The 17,407-nt window shown below is 35.9% G+C and overlaps 1 protein-coding gene and 1 pseudogene across 1 annotated transcript in view; one reads left to right on the plus strand and one right to left on the minus strand.

Annotated features, from left to right (window-relative positions):
- Positions 1-17,407, minus strand: part of COL19A1 (collagen type XIX alpha 1 chain) — a 327,913-nt gene that overhangs the window by 279,003 nt on the left and 31,503 nt on the right. Inside the window, exons 5-6 of the mRNA XM_045069374.1 lie at positions 6,324-6,447; positions 4,787-5,062 (exon numbers count right to left, since the gene is read on the minus strand). Of these exons, the coding sequence (XP_044925309.1) occupies positions 4,787-5,062; positions 6,324-6,447 (400 nt within the window). The remainder of the gene's footprint in view (positions 1-4,786; positions 5,063-6,323; positions 6,448-17,407) is intronic.
- LOC123388938 lies at positions 6,762-7,076 on the plus strand (annotated as a pseudogene).

A 17,407-nucleotide genomic window follows, 5' to 3' on the forward strand; every position in this document is an offset into this window, starting at 1 on the left:
TGCTGGTAGAAGGTTTATTCAAATTTTCTATTCCTATTTCAGTTTGGGAATGATAGGTTTCAAGGAATTTATTGATTTCTTCCAGGTTGTCCAATTTATGGCTTAATAATATTCTCTTACAATCCTTTGTTCTTTTTGTGGTATCAGTTTTCATTTTTCCTCTTTCATTTGATTTTGTTTAATTGAGTCCTCTCTCTCCTCTCTCTCTCTCTCTCTCTTTTAATGAGTCTGGCTAGAGGTTTATCAATTCTGTTATCTTTTTCCAAGAAACAGCTCCTGGCTTCATTGATCTGTTCTATTGTGTTTTTAGTTTCTATTTCATGTATTTCTGCTCTAATATTTATTTATTATTTTCTTCCTTTTGTGGCTATTGGGTTTTGTTTGTTCTTTTTCTAGCTCCTTTAGGTGTAAGGTTAGTTTGTTTATTTGAAATTTCTTTTTTGCTTCTTGAGATAAGCCTGCACTGCTATAAACTTCCCTCTTTGCATTTTGCTGCATTGCAAAGATTCTGGACTGTTGTGTTTTCATTTTCATTTATCTCCATGTATTTTTTTAATTTCCTTTTTGATTTCTTGATTGACCCCTTCATTTTTCAGAAGCATGTTATTTAACTTTCATGCATTTGTGGTTTTTTTTTTTTTTTTTTTTTTTTTTTTTTTTTTTAAAGATTTTATTTATTTATTTGACAGAGAGAAATCACAAGTAGATGGAGAGGCAGGCAGAGAGAGAGAGGGAGGGAAGCAGGCTCCCTGCCGAGCAGAGAGCCCGATGCGGGACTCGATCCCAGGACCCTGAGATCATGACCTGAGCCGAAGGCAGCGGCTTAACCCACTGAGCCACCCAGGCGCCCCATGCATTTGTGTTTTTCCACATTTTTTCTTGTGGTTCATTTCTAGTTTTATAGCATTGTGATCAAAAAAGATACACGGTATGACTTTGATCTTTTTTAATTTGTTGAGACTTGTTTTGTGGCCTAATATGTGATCTATTTTGGAGAATGTTTCATGTGCACTTGAAAAGAATGCATTCTTCTGTTTTAGGAAGGAATGTTCTGAATATATCTGTTAGATTTATGAGGTCCAATGTGTTATTCAAAGTCCATTTCCTTGTTAATTTTCTGTTTGGATGATCTATTCATTGATATAAGTGGGGTGTTCATGTTCCTTATTATTATTGTATTATTACCAATTACTTTATTTATGTTTGTGATAAGCTGCTTTATGTATTTGGGATCTCCCATATTGGTTGCATAAATATTTACAATTGTTGTATCTCATTTGATTGTTCTTATTATGATTATATAGTATCCTTCTTTGTCTCTTATTATCTTTGTTTTAAAAGTCTAATTTGTCTGATATAAATATTGCTATCTTTCTTTTCAGTTCTGTTTGCATGATAAATGTTTTTCCCACTTTCAATCTGCACATGGTTTAGATTTGAAATGAGTTTCTTATAAGGAGACTACAGATTGGTTTTTATTTATTTATTTTTTTAATCCATTCCATCATCCTATGTCTTTCGACTGGAGCATTTAGTCCACCTACATTCAAAATAATTATTAATAGGTATGTACTTATTGCCATTTTGTTACTTGTTTTATGGTTGTTTTTGTACCTCTTCTCTGTTCCTTTCTTATCTCACTTTCTTCTCTCTCAATTTGCTGGCTTTCATTAGTGATATACATGGATTCCTTTCTTTTTATTTTTTGCATATCTATTAGTGGTTTTTGATTTTTGGTTACTATTAGGTTTGTATATAACATATTATGCATATAGCAGTCTATATTCAGTTGATGATCGTTTATTTTTGAACCCATTCTTCACTCTTTCCCCCTCACGTTTTAGGTATATGGTGTTATACTTTACATCTTTTTATTTTTTGAATTCCTTGACTGATTTTCATACATACAATTGATTTTATTGCTCTTGCATTTTCCCCTTTCCCTACTCTTACTTATGGTCTTTCCTTTCTACTCAACTCTTTTCTCCTCTACTCTCATAGGTCTGGTTTTATAGTCATGAATCCCTTTAACTTTTGTTTGTTTAGGAAACTCTATCTCTCCTTCTATTCTGAAGGGTAGCCTGGCTGGATAGTGTATTCTTGGGTGCAGGTTTTTTTTTCTTTCCACACTTTGAATATATATGTCATGCTACTCTCTTCTAGCCTGCAAAGTTTCTGCTGAAAAATCAGCTGACAACCGTATAGGGTTTCCCTTGTATTCAACTGGTTTTTCTTGCTCCTTTTTGAAATTTTCTCCTTATTACTACTTTTTGCCATTTTAATTACAATGTGCCTTGGGGTTGACCTCTTTGGGTTAATTTTGCATGGGGCTCTCTGTGTCTCCTTGATCTGTATTTGTGTTTCCGTCCCCAGATTCAGGAAATTTTCTGCTGTTATTTATTCAAATAAATTTCCTGTCCTCTTTTCTCTTGCTCCCTTTCTGTGAATACCATCATGCTTGATGACATTGAGTTTCCTAAGCCTGTTTTAATTTGTTATTATTATTTTTTCTCTCTCCTGTTCAGTTTGGTTGCTTTCCATTACTCTTTCCTCTAGGTCACTGATCCTTTATTGTGCTTCCTCTTGTCTACAATTTATTCCATCTAGTGTATTTTTAATTTAAGTTATGGAGTTCTTCATCTCTGATTGGTTCTTTTTTATGTTTTCCATCTCTTTCTAAAGAGTCTAACTGAGGGTTTCCACTCCTTTCTCAAGTCCAGTGAGGATCTTTATCACCATTACTTCAAATTCTTTATCAGGCATATTACTTATCTCCATTTCATTTAGGTCTCTTACGGACATTTTGAGCCTTTTTTTTTTCTTCATTTCAAACATATTCCTCTGCATCCTCACTTTGGGTATGGCTTTAATTTTATCCTCATGAAGTAAGATGCCACACTAAACTATGAAACCACTATAATATTATAATTTTTACATTGTGCCTTTTTAGAGGACACACCTGGTATTTTTCAGCCCGCTGTTCTGGGCTCAATTCTTTTCTTGGGTGAGAAGTTAATGAGACACAGAACACAGTACTCAATGTTCAGAGGGCAAGCTCTGAGCCTGGACCCTGCACTTGCAATAACTTATTTCTCTCTCATTGCTATCTCCCCACAAATGTTCTGAATTTATTTCCATATGTGCTTAGTTCTTTAAGTCTTAGAAACAGAGCCCATTTTGCTCTCACTAGTTTTATAGGAGGGTCCAATCCCAAACTCCAGTCCCTCACTTTATTATTACAGCAGGTGCCACTCTCTTGTACTGTTGCTGGAATTCCCTGAATTTACTCCTTATTTTTCTATACTCCACCTGCTGCTGAAAATACATCTCTGATGTTCTAACTGCTGGTCTCCACTTCCCACCCCACATTTAGAGAGAATTTTCTGAAAGGTCTGTCTAGTATTACTGTGTTACAATTAATACTGCTATTATCATTGGAAGCCACCATTTACTAATATAGACTTTGATTCTTTCATTAGTCTTCAAGATGTCTGAGAGAAAGAGAAGCAGGATTTTTTTTTTTTTTTCCATTCTTTTAGGCCCGGGTTCAGTGGAGTGTCTAGACCTGAATAAACAAATGAATATACCGGGAACTACATACTAGATACTACTGCACATACTCTATATAATTATAACTAAGTAACTCTAACAACAGAATTTTTCAACTGAGGATACTGAGACATAGATTAATTAATAGCTAACAAGATAAAGTTAGCAGATCATTACAGTTAAGTAGATGAGCTAGGGTTTACAGCACATCTGTCTGATCCCCAAACCAGCTCACTCTCCACAATGCCATAATGTCTTGCTTCTGTGATTGGTTTTTCCTACTCTAGCCTATTTTGCCATAATGTCTTGCTTCTGTGATTGGTTTTTCCTACTCTAGCCTATTTTGGTGATCATCACTGAGCTCTAGTTATGGCATTCTCACTGATTTTTTCACTGTTCCTAAAAGAGAACAGTTTAAACATATTTTATTGAATATATATTTACACATATACTGTCTTTATCCATCTATTATGTTAGTGACCTGTATTCAGGTAATTTTAGGTTATTTTTATGGGTTTTCTCATCATTCTACCCATAAGAAAGTCAGAAGTCATGAAATTCAGAGATATCTCACTTTTTTAGGAATTTTTCTTAGGATTACCTTCTTCTCTAGGGAAACTGATAAATCTATTAACACCTGAACATTAGATATGATTTTTAAAGGAGCTTTTTATCTGAAAGGGTATTGCTAGCCATTTGCTCTCATCCAAATGACTTATGGACACAATTAGTAGTTATGTTTCAGTCCAGCAGAACATTGAAAAACCATTATAGGCTTATGAGAAATAGTCTGCAATACAAAACTATGGCTATTCTAAGGATGAATAAACAGCCTATTGTTCTTGAGTGGAAACATCAGGTAATCTGGGACCATTTAATCTAAAGTTCATCTTTTCCCAGTCTTTTCTATTCAAAACATATAAGCTTATTCAAGCTGACTTTTTATATCACATGGTTCATTTTTACTAGAACTTAATTGTAATAATCTTATTTTTTAAGGCATGACCTAGTTCTTTAAAATTCACAGGCTGAAGAAAATGGGTGAAAATAGAGAGAAGATAATATATGTGAAAATACAGTTGGAAATACATAGCTATGCCTTCACACATCTGATGGCTAATTTAAACAGTGTTGAGAAGGGAATGTATTACACAGTAATTAAATAAAGAAGGTTTTAATAAGGTATCTAATTTAGAAACTTTACTATTTCTCTTTCATAATCAATGTCACAACTCACGTCCACAGGCTTGCCATCGGAAGCTCGTGCCGCAATTACAGTCTTTCCACGAAGGTCCACAGTGTCCTTTTCATCTATATGCCGGCTTGCAATTAAATTACAATCCATATAGAGTGAAATGTCCCGGGATTGAATACCAATGCCAAGTTTATGCCACTGACGATCAAACAAAGGACGGAGTTCTCGATTTTTAAAAATGTAATTCAACACATCTCCCTCAGGAGCTCGGAACATAAATTCCACCACCTTCTTTCCACCATCAACTACCATAGAAACCTGAAAAAATGCAAATTAGCATTAAATGTTTCAAAACCAGGGTTCAAAATTATTAAAGCACACAAATTAAAAGTTAGAGATGCATGTTGGTGTAATTGAGGCACTTAGTAAAATGTTTTAGATGACACCAGATTTGTTAATACAAAAGAAGAACAAATATCTAGGTATGAAAATGTTTTAAATATGGGGCATTCTGGTGAATGTAATATGTTCCTTTCTTGAGAGAACATCTGAGGAGATAATATATATATGTATATCTAAGTATATATATAAAATTTTATATGAGTAATTCAAGAATTAAATGTTACTTAATTTAAAAAGAATAAGAATAGGATCATTTCTCTTAGCATGGAAACTGAGATTGACTTCTTGAAACTTTGATGATTTGCATGGTGTAGAGAAAAATGCCTTTTCATAAAGGATATACTTTTAGTTCAGTTCATCTTTCCATCATAAAATTGTGACTATATTAATAGATTAAAAGACCAGTGGAACAAAAAACATCTCAATGGATAGGTATAGAAATAAACACAAATGTAAGATGCCAATAAGTAATACTGAGGTTCATCTCCCCCCCTACCCACCACCAAACTGGAGTCTTTGCAAACTCATCTTTCTGCCCAAGTGTCATCACTTGCACAAGTATTCCTAGGTTCCTTCTCCCTGTGCCCCATTTTAGGAAGCTGTCCTTTCTATGCTCCCATAGTCCCCACTCAGCTCTGAGCCTACCTCTACCACTGCACCTGTCACACCATGGCTAAGCTATAGTATATTGTTCTCCTAGATGCCATCCTTTTAAGACCTGAGAAAGGTCTTTCTCCCTGAGAAACGAATTACTCTTTCAAAAATCTCTTCATCACTAACTAGAATATAGCATGTGTTCAATAGCTTTTAATTGATGGAATCAATATTTTATCCCACCTCTTCACCTACTCCAGACTTTCAAATGAAACCATGTATGAGTTATTTAAAAGTGATACATATCAGAAATGATAGGAGATAGAGAAGTTATTAGTGTCAATGAAGCAGTTATGAAAGAAGGGTCATTTGAGTGTCTTTAGACAAGATATGAATCATATTACAGATCTCAGCAAGATCATCCTAATGATGAGAACACTTGCATTCCCCTGTCGATGATTCCTCTAAAAGGAAGACTATTCAAATACTAGATCTGCTTCCAGATTTGTGCACACCATGCCAAGATTTGGTTGGCGTAACCACATAAGAGAAAACTAATCAGCACAACTCTTTGTTTCCTTACCTGTGGTATATTCTGCTGGTTTAAAACCTGCCACAGAAACCATCGTTCCTTTTTGGTACTTCTTCGTACTCGAAACATAGCTGCTATGGCGTACTCATCAGGAAGGCCTTTGGGAAATATCTTACTGGGGAAGGAAAACAAAGAATTATTGTGAGAACACTGAAGATGGTGACGAAAAAAATCTAGGTATAAAGTTCTTTTTAACACAGTATTTTTTTCCCATCACAATAAAACAAAATCTCTAAAATGGAATTTTCTCTACAAAGTCACCATTATTAAACTAAATTTCACAATGACCATTACTGTACTATCTTAAGTAATGTTGTTCATTAAAAAGCAAACGAAATGTTAATTCCTCGTCCAATCTGATCTGGCATCTTTGCTGAGAGTCACACTGAGCTGCGAGGTGCCTCAGGGATGTCTCTAGGAGTCAGCACCATGGCAGAAGACATCAAGTCCAAAATCAAGAACTACCAGACTGTCCTTTGGACAACTGCTTCCCCAATCAGAACCAGACCAGGAACTGTTAGTAGAATTACCTGAACTTCTACCGCTGAAGGAGGTGATATCTCCATGTGTGAATGGTCCTGGTGTGTTTACAGGTCCTTCTGCCCCACAGCCTAAATGTCAGCCTGGGATGACCATAGGGCAGAAGGCTCATCTCCTGGGAAGATCGGAACTGGTTCCACCTACCTCTTCTTTGTCTTCCATCCTTCTCCCAGGGTGGTGAAGGACAAACTGGATACATTGTGATCCCCACCCTGGGATCCTGAATCATGGGTGAACTAATAACTAATAATAAATCCTCATTGGAAAAGTATAAGACTATGTATGTATAAACAGCTGGATGGGCAGTCAAGAAACCAGGGTGGAAGTTTTACCTTGATCAGTAAGAATGATGGTTTTTTCCATTTTGTTTTATTAAAATAACCATATTCTTCATACCAGATGACAGAGTGAATGACTAAATAGAACAGCCTCAAGCCCCTATATGTGCTAAAATGTATCTTATGTTCCCCTTTATTATCTATACAATTTCAAAAAAATTATTATGTAATTTTTGAACCACATAAAAATAGTATAATAGAAACTCCTGTGGGGGCACCTGGCTGGCTCAGTTGGGGAAGCATGGGAGTCTCAGTCTTGGGGTTTTGAGTCACATGCTGGGTATAGAGCTTACTTTAAAAAATAAACAAACAAACAAAAGCCCTCCTGTGTATCCAAATAAATAGATAGATAGGTAACAAATAATGTGGCTTTGATGTCTGCCATTTCTTTTTGGAACCACCTATAAACCTGATGGTGAGCATAGGTATAGTTGAGAGGTGATGCCAAAACATAAACTTCCAAATGACATTTTTGGAACTAGCTAGTTGCATCCAAACTCTTTTTAAAAAGGAAACCTCAACCCACACAGCAGACCCCACTCTACCCCCACATGCAGTAACTTGTGTCTCCATCTTTCTTCTAACTTCCTGCCTCCTCTACCTCACTCTCCCACCTTCACGCTCTTAAGATCATATCTTTGTTTCACGTGTTTTGGAATTCGACAGAACTATTTCCTGGAATTCTCCTTCCATTCATTGAATTGAACACATCTTCAAATAGGAGCTGCACATTACTGAAAAAAAAATTTTTTGCAAGTTTTTATTATTTTTTTTCTACACAATCTTCTCTTATCTCTTAGGAACTTGTTTCTTAGACAACCACTTAACACCTTATCCTAATGATCTATTCTACTATTCTACTTTCTGGGATATTTCCCTCATTTATTTTCCAATCCATCTATTCAACACCAATTTTTGTGTTTTTTTCTTATTACCAGGATCCTCTTTTGTTCTCTTTTTAAAAATATCCTGAACGCAGTATTTTATATCCCCGAAATAATCAATTGGATGGGTTTTTAAATGTTTTTCCTGCATCCTTGAACATCATCATTTCATCCAGGTTCGTTTTCCCTGTTTGACAGTTTAGCCTCTTTCTTCCATGCTGGGAGCTACACTCCACTTTCTGATGTTTTTTAATAATCCATATGTCATTAAGGACAAAGCACTGAACTTTGATTGCAAGCTTCATGTATGTCCGCACAGTGTTGATGAACAACTTTGCTGCATAGCATGATCACCTGGCAGATTTCACTGAAAGTCCTCCACACGTGAATGTAGAAAGATTAGTTCTCTAGGGACACTCAGTTTCTCCAAAGAAGAATCTTTCTACGTCCCACTTGGAAGAGTATTCATCTGGATGCAGGTCATAGTTCGATACAAAATTTTGCTTCATCCCTCTGTTTTTTGGCGCCGTGCCTCTTTTCTGCCTTGGCTATCCTGCTTACCTTCCACCTGAAGGCTCTCTGGCTAAATTTCTCTCAATAATAAGTCTAATAAACCTCTCACCTTCTGTCTGGTTTTATGAGGAAAAAGGAGGTACACTAGGTATACACACACACACACACACACACACACACACACATCCCTCACCAGCTTCTGCAGAGGCTGGTTCCCCCTAGTGATAAGTCTCTCAGGTGTCCACTGAAGTCAACGGACCCACCTCTCACTAGAAACCCCAGCCCAGCAGTACATAGGTTCTAACATCTTCCAACTGCTTTTTGTCTTCAAAGAATCTATTGTAATCTCCCTTTCTACAGTCAATTTTGCATTTTAGAAGGTTAAAAGTCCTTTCAAATCTTCAACCTCTCCCTCTCCAATGCCCCTTTGATCTTGGTTTACAGACATATGCATATCTTCCCCCTGCTACAAAGTAGATAAAACTTCCTCTAACCTTGCTTTTTCACTATATTGCCCTCTCATCTATCCACCAACCTTCTTACATAAATATCTTAATGTCCTCATTGTTACTACGCACTTAGTCCTTAACTGTCTTGCATTCTAAAAGCATTTCCATTCAGTTAATCCACTGGCCTCTTCTCAATCCCCATTCCCCTCAATCCTTCTTTTTTTCTTTTTCTTTTTTTTTAAGATTCTATTTATTTATTTATTTGAGAGAGAGACAGTGGGAGAGAGCATGAGCCAGGAGAAGGTCAGAGAGCGAAGCAGACTCCCCATGGAGCTGGGAGCCTGATGTGGGATTCGATCCCGGGACTCCGGGATCATGACGTGAGCTGAAGGCAGTCGTCCAACCAACTGAGCCACCCAGGCATCCCCCCCACCCCAATCCTTCTTAAGTCTTTAACACTGAAGATACTCATTGATATAAACCAAAGGTCACAACCACAGGCCTATGGGGCCCACCCAGGGAATTGGAATGTAAACTTCCTGAGGTTCTTTGTCTAACCTACTCACCTTCTTGTTCCCAGCATCTAGAAAAGTGCCTGCACAAGGCACGTGCTCAATAAATATTATTAAATGAATCAATTAGCGGACTGAATTCAGATATATATTACCTAAAAAAATATACAAAACAAAAAACACATGACCCTCTCAGTCTAGCTTTGATTTTTCCATCTTGGATAGAAATATGCATCTAAGGAAATTTCACTTTCCTCCTAAGACTTTTATTGAAAACAAACAAAAACGAAAATGAAAAAAACAAAAAACAAAACAACAACCACAAAAAAACAAGGGTGACTGGATAGCTCAGTAGGTTAGGTGTTTGCCTTCTGCTCAGGTTATAATCCTGGGGTCCTAGGTTTGAGCCCTGCATGAGGCTCCCTGCTCAGAAGGAGCTTCTCTCTCCCTCTGCCACTAACCCCTGCTTATGCTCACTCTGTCAAATAAATAAATAAAATTTTAAAACACACACACACACACTCACAAAAAACAAACAAAACAAAACAAAGCAAAAAACACCAGAGGAAGTTAGTTAATAACAGCAACCAACACCCATCCTCATGTAGAGGTCACAGGTTTCTTTCAAGTTTATTGCCACTAGGGCACTCTACAACTGTTTGTAAAATGAATGACTGACCTAGCAAATGAAACAGATAAAGACACACTTAATTTTGATAGAATTCTTTAATATTTCATAAAACTAAATATAATTATTTTTAATAATTCATAATCAAATTCAAAATTGAAAATATATCTCATGAAAGGTTCTTTCTGTGACAAAAATAAACTTAAACATTATTAATATTGTTAATATATAATAAATACAGTCTTAAAATAATACACTGAAATAAATTTAGTTATGTTTACTGAAAAACTGATTTTTTTCTTAGTCTAAGTTTATAATGGATACAAATCCTTATAATTACTATCTTTTCCTTTCAGTAATTCTTGCTCTACTTTCAAACCCAAAAATGATTTTACTTGCTGAATTATAATTTTGAAGAAAAATTCCTCTATTTTAAAAACAATACATTACAAAATAGATCAGCTCTTGTAGACTATTCTTTTTTATACCACGCAAGCACACTTAATGTGACACAGAATAATTTCTCTGGGTCTTGCCAAAGTTTCTATTATAAAAGATGCCATATTGGATTACTGGTCTGATACCGGAGAGATATAATGACAGCTTGTTATGTGTAAGATACCCATGCTTGAATATTTTTTGAATGGAGTGTAATTTCCTATGAGAAATTCTATCCATTGCTTATTCAGCAATATTCCCATTAAGAAAAACATTTTTGATCCTTACTTGCCAAATAATTCATATATATATGAAATGTATATAATATATATTATGAAATACATATAATATATAGGTATATATATTATAGGGCTAAAAATCATCATTGGGATATTTTCTACCTTCTCTCCATTTCATACACATTGTATGTATTTCAATGCTGTAAGTGGCAAATTCATCCACATAAATTAATACTAACCTATATATGAAGAACTCAAAGTTTAGTGAAAATTAAGTGTAATTAATCCTTTATTTCCCATTGTCTACTTTTCTTCACATTAATGAAAGTCATCTAAATATCCATGGATAGGTAAGAGAAGAAATAATACCAAATTCACAAAATATTCAATCTAAAAATCAATTTCTTTAATGTTACTAAGTAAAAGTCACTGAGAGTCAAACTAAAGTCATTCCAAATTGCTCAAAGGTGCCAAAGGAAATTTGCTGCTTGCAGAGTCCTCTTTACACTAGCCCCTGAGAGCACTAGTTCTAGATACAATCTGGAGTGTCTCTGAAGCCTCATAATTCACATATTTTAGACTCCTTTGAACTTGTAATTTATTTCAGTGTTGAAAAAAATCTAAAATATAGTTTTTGCCCACTCTCTGATGTTCTCTATGTATAGCAGCCCTCTGTTCAATCATAAAATGGAAAGAAACACTATTAAACTCTACGGGAAGTGGCAGAGAATCAAAAGTAGGGCTCCTTATAGTGACTAGCTATGGCCAAAGGCAATGTCCAGATCTGAGAACCAGTGAGATTTGACCCCACAAAAATCTGATTTCATAAAGATGTTAACATTATAGTACTTCCCTCTCAGTGTTAAAATTAAGAGAGATTTTTAAATTTTCTTCTTTATAGTTTCACTACTTCCTCAATTTTTACAATGAGCATAAATTATATTATCACTTTTAAAACAACACTACTATCTTTCAGGTTAGGAAAAAATAATCCTGTTGTTTAAAGTGAATTATAAATTAACCTGATATTCTTCAAGGTCATAGATGAGGGAGAATTAACAATAACAAATATTAATCCTGTTGTTTAAAGTGAATTATAAATTAACCTGATATTCTTCAAGGTCATAGATGAGGGAGAATTAACAATAACAAATATTGGGGCACCTGAGTAGCCCTGTGGGTTAAGCCTCTGATCTTCAGCTCAGGTCCTGAGATCTCAGGGTCCTGGGATTGAGCCCCGAATTGGGCTATCTGCTCAACAGGGAGCCTGCTTTCCCCTCTCTCTCTGCCTCCCTCTCTGCCTACTTGTGATCTCTGTTGTCAAATAAATAAATTTTAAAAAATCTTTTAAAAAAACAATAACAAATATTATTTTTTCCATTAGGGGAGGTTAAAAAGTCATAGAAGTCTATAACTCCCAATCTAAAGCCTTCAGAATGGTTCAGTCATGAAGAAGTAGGGTGAGATGAAAGAAACCTCAAATGAAAATACACTTTAACCAATATTTTCTCCATATACTTCAAACAGAATATCTAATTACAAAGTCCTAGTACCTGTACTTATGAAGTTGGATACAAATGAACATCTTATTAAACATGAAGGAATTCACTGTATAGGAATTTAAGAATGGGCCGTATTTGTCTACATAGCTTACTTCCCACAGTCTCTAAGTTTTTCTCACTTGATTAATGAAAATCTTTGGTCATAATTTATTTAAAATCTTTAAGAAATATAAGTAAAATGATGATGTCTAAAACATATCTGCAATACAGGAAAGATCCTCGCATGAGATGGAAGAAACATTTAATCATTCTGTGTATGTGTAATTGTTATTAAATAGGATTGTACTTCCACTGTCTTTTGTATACATGGTATGAATGCAGAGACTATGTTAGCTGACAAGCCCAAACACCTAAAATTCTACTACTAGAACTTTCTTTCTCTCTGAAAAACACTTGTGTTTATAAAACATAAGCTCTGTTACCGCTAAAATAGTCCCAGGAATCTGGTCACATGATACTAACAAATTGTCTAATAATTAATTCTCTCACCTTGGAAAGAACAGAACAGAGATCTATGAGATTGTGATAAAGCAAGGAAGTTAAGAGAAAAGAAACGAAGAGGGAGGAATAAATCCAGAGCAGGAAATGCTCCTTAGTTAGAAGACTGAAATGTCATTGTTCTGATCCCTGGGTAACACAAACATCATCTTAAAGCACTGGCAGTTAGAGAGCAAAGTTTAATAGAAAGGTGATGCCAAAGGGGAGATGGAACCAAGATAGACCTTGACTGTTTCCCTTGCCTGTGCTGTCAACTCATGTGCTTAATCTCTACTGGGCATCTCCACTTGGATATTAAAGGCATCTCTAATTAAATAACTGAAATTGAACTTTGTCAACACATCCCTTCACCAGAATCCCACATCTCCATAAAAGGTGTGGCCATTTACCCACATTCTCCAGCCTAAAAGTCATTCTTGAATCTTACCTTTCCTTTATTTTCCTCCAACACAAACAACCGTGAGCAAGTCTTACTGTTTCTACCACCAAAACAGACCAGAACTCTGTCTACTTCTCTTCAGCTCCACTGTCACTCACTAGTCCAAACTGCCAGTCTCTCCTCAGGACTCCTGTGATGGTTTTGTTCTCCCTCTTTCCCCTCCATTACAGGCTAGCCCTGTGGGATGCACTTTTCAAATGTAAATCAGACCTCATCCCTCCCTTACTTATAGCCTTCCTGCAGTATCCTATGGTTCCTGGAATAAGATGTGCACATCTTTGATCATGGCTCACAAGGTTTTATCTGTTCTGACCCCTGCCCTCTCTCACAGGTCATCTCCTATTCCAGTTTCTGTGTGGAACCCAGACTCCAGGCACAATGACCTGAACTTTGGTCCTTGAGCACACTAGTCTCATTGGGGTCTTGGGTCTTTGTACGTCTTGTTTTCTCAAAACACAGGATGGCCATTCCCAGAAGTCCTCACTTAAATGGCTTCTCCTCACTATTCAGGTCTTAGCTCTGTTTCACTTCTTCTGGAAGGTTGATAGCTGTTCTCACTTCAGTTACTACCTCCCATATTACCTTGTTTTATTATCTTCATAGACTTATAACTACCCAAGTATTTCTTTTTAATGTATTGGTTTACACATGTATTACCTGTCTACAACCCCTAGAATGTGATTTCCATGAAAATAGGGGATCTGCCAGACGTATTGCTCTAAATCAACCATTAGACTAGTATCTTGCTTATAGGAAGCACAAATAAAAGTTTGTTCCATTCTTAGAAAATCCATCATAATACCTATGGCCAGTCCTGGCATGTGTACATGGTATTTGCATAATGCTTTAAAGTTAAGACCTTTAAGACTATGCCATATGAGGGGCGCCTGGGTGGCTCAGTGGGTTAAGCCGCTGCCTTCAGCTCAGGTCATGATCTCAGGGTCCTGGGATCGAGTCCCGCATCGGGCTCTCTGCTCAGCAGGGAGCCTGCTTCCTCCTCTCTCTCTCTGCCTGCCTCTCTGCCTACTTGTAATCTCTCTCTGTCAAATAAATAAAAATAAATAAATAAATAAATAAATAAAAAGACTATGCCATATGACATTCAGCAGGAAAACAGAAGGAAAAAAAATCAAGCTCTATATGATTTAAAGCAGGTTAATCAGTTTGACACAAAATGAGTCCAAGAACAAATACAATCAGTGTTCTTACTTTCAAAAAGAAATTTTAAATCTACAAGTTATAGCAAAATAGATCTCCTGCCCCAAGAATATTTCACCAAAAGTGTCCTTCAGCAGAAGTCTTTCAGTGTTTGGAAATGACACCACACATAAGAGTTTCCTGTAGTTCTACAGTCCTAAAGCTGAAGGGAACCTTTAGAGTGATTTAGATCAACCATCTCATAAATGAGAAATTAAAGCCACAAAAGTTAAATAACTGGCCCCACCATCATCTGCCACACAGAGGTCAGGATGGAACTTGAACTCGGGACTTCTAATTCCCAGGGTCAATTTTTTCCAGTATATCAAGTTGCTTGCATCCTCCAGGTTAAGAATAAAATTTCCCTCATCATTACTGACCTGACTTAAAAGTAATGTTATGTGACTACAGGGAAGGGAAAAAAAAACACTTTTCTGAATACTAGAAGAGATGGGGGAATATAAATAAATATCAAATATCAGTAACAACAAATGAATAGTTAAAATGTTTACAATCATGAAATATTAACAACAACAATAAATCATACTTGGGGCTCAGAGCAAAGTATTCATCATGACATTTTCATATCTTAGGTAACCAGAGGCCATAGAGGGAAGATTATTACAGTTCTCTCCCTTAATTATATTTTGAGCACAGATTAGGAAATATTGAAACCACACAGTAATATCTTTAAAAGACGGCTATGATCTGTTGGGTTTTAAGAAAGATACCCATGCTACAGAAGTGATAACCAATCAGGAGTATTTTCTCTATATTCCTTAGAGATTATTTCTTAGAAAAATTGGATTTCTCAAACATTTCTTTAAAAAGTGCAATTTTGGGGAAGTAGTAAAAATTATAAGAACAGCATATATACTAATAATTACACAATGTGAAGAAAAGCATGACATGTTCTCATAAAAAAGTACCTTGGTGTTTATCCTACTGGTGAGAAAATACATTGTTATTTTAATATCTTAGGAAGAACACCAATAGAATAGTAACCTGACTAAAAAGATGAACGATCCCTTAAAAAGTGAAAATAATGACCAGAAATGTGACTATTTCAAATAATTATAGAAGAAGTACCTTTGGCACTGACCCTATATTAATTCTTCCCCGGCATGGGGAGCAGTATAAGCTTCTATCCTGTTCATCCCCTGAGGTGTGAAATCAATGTCAACCAGAGCTATACACAAAGTTAACTTAATAAAGTTGAAGTGTCTGGTCTCTCAGGGACAGAAGGATGTCAGCTGAACAAATCACAGGCATTCCTGGCTGCCCAGTTAATGAGAAACCAATAAGAGCTACCTTAAATGGATAAACTCTGCTTTTTGATACTCCCTTCTAGATGGGGAGCACTGCAAGCATGAAAAATCATAAAACAAAAAATAATTCACTCTTTTATAGTACGTGCAAATATTTATTGATAAAGTTGTTTTATGGGGAGATGGAATCAGGGAGTGGATCTCATTTAGTTTCCATGAGTAGGCCCTGGTGGTTTGTTGTCAAGAAAAATAAAGACCATAATGAAGCTCATAAATTTCTTTACTTCTTTGTATATTAAGTAATTGGTAATTTCATTGTACAGCAAGTTCAAGTTGATGTATTTGTTCAGTACTCCTAGAAGGACCATAGTTTTAATGTGGCAAGTGACATCTCTGTCTCATGTACGGAAAAAGTAAAGGACAAAAACCAAACTGCAGAATAAAAAGGGATAGAGGCAGAAAAAAATGTGACTGCCAGTTTCTTTTTTGTTCTTTTACCTAATTAAATAACAAGGAATGTGAGGCAAGAAGTGAAAGGTTAAAAAAAAAAAAAAAAAGGAAATACAGAGAGTAACAAGCTTTCGTAGTTTCAGTGCTCACAAACTGAAAAGAGAACATAATTATTCTAGAGAAATTTCATTTTGTATATGGTATTTCTAAAATCAAGCATGGTACATATTTGGATAGCAAAGTGCTTAAAAAATTAAGCACAGTTTCCGAGGTAATTCTTCTACTAGCTCTTAGCACAAGGCTTGAAACAAAGCCTCCCCCCCTTTTTTTTAAAGTGCTATTTTGGTAGAGATGAAGTGAGTTTTCCAGATCATATTTAGCAAGACCAACATTTATTTACTTTTTTGCTTTTAAAATGAAATGGCTAAATGGAAAAAAGATCTATTTTTAAATATCAAGAACTGGCTTCCAAATTAATTCTTCCACTCTAAATAAGCATGAGGCAGAGTTTATGAAGAACTTCCGTATTTATTTACAAGTATCAATGGGGCCTTTAACTTGCTGAATATCTTCCAGGAAGAGAAATATGATACAAGTTACATTTCCTGAGAGTGAAGTGAGAGATGCTTGGAGTTTATAGTAAGTCATTTCTTTCCCAGCTGACACCCACCATCACCTGTCACGTTACAAGCAATTTGGCTAGCAGGGCCTGGAAGGTTTGTCTGAAATGTCTTCCCCCCAAGCCGGCTGGTGATGTGTGAGTTCCACAGACACAGACTCTGAAATCTTAGCCTTTCTGTGCTTGCTAGCTAGGGGGATTCAGAAAGATAGATTGTTGATGGGAAAACAAAGCTTAGATGCCTCTCTGATAATCATGTGTCTGTTATGATTAGCACTCGTTCATCCTGACGTCGTAAATAACTACCCATTGAAAACAAGCCCTTCTACTATATAACACCCAGATAACGAAAATCAAGGATGGACCAGAGAAGCCACTCTTAAGAAAGGCTTGGAAGGCTAATTTTTTTTTCAGGTGTTTCCACCCAAAAAAGAACATAAATCCTGGGTCAAACCCCATGCTAAGGCAGTCCTCTGAGAACTGAAGTGTGCTTCCTGGGTC

This window comes from Mustela putorius, unplaced genomic scaffold (assembly GCF_011764305.1).
Source record: "Mustela putorius furo isolate JIRA1106 unplaced genomic scaffold, ASM1176430v1.1 tig00003927_pilon_pilon_pilon, whole genome shotgun sequence".
NCBI lineage: Eukaryota > Metazoa > Chordata > Mammalia > Carnivora > Mustelidae > Mustela > Mustela putorius.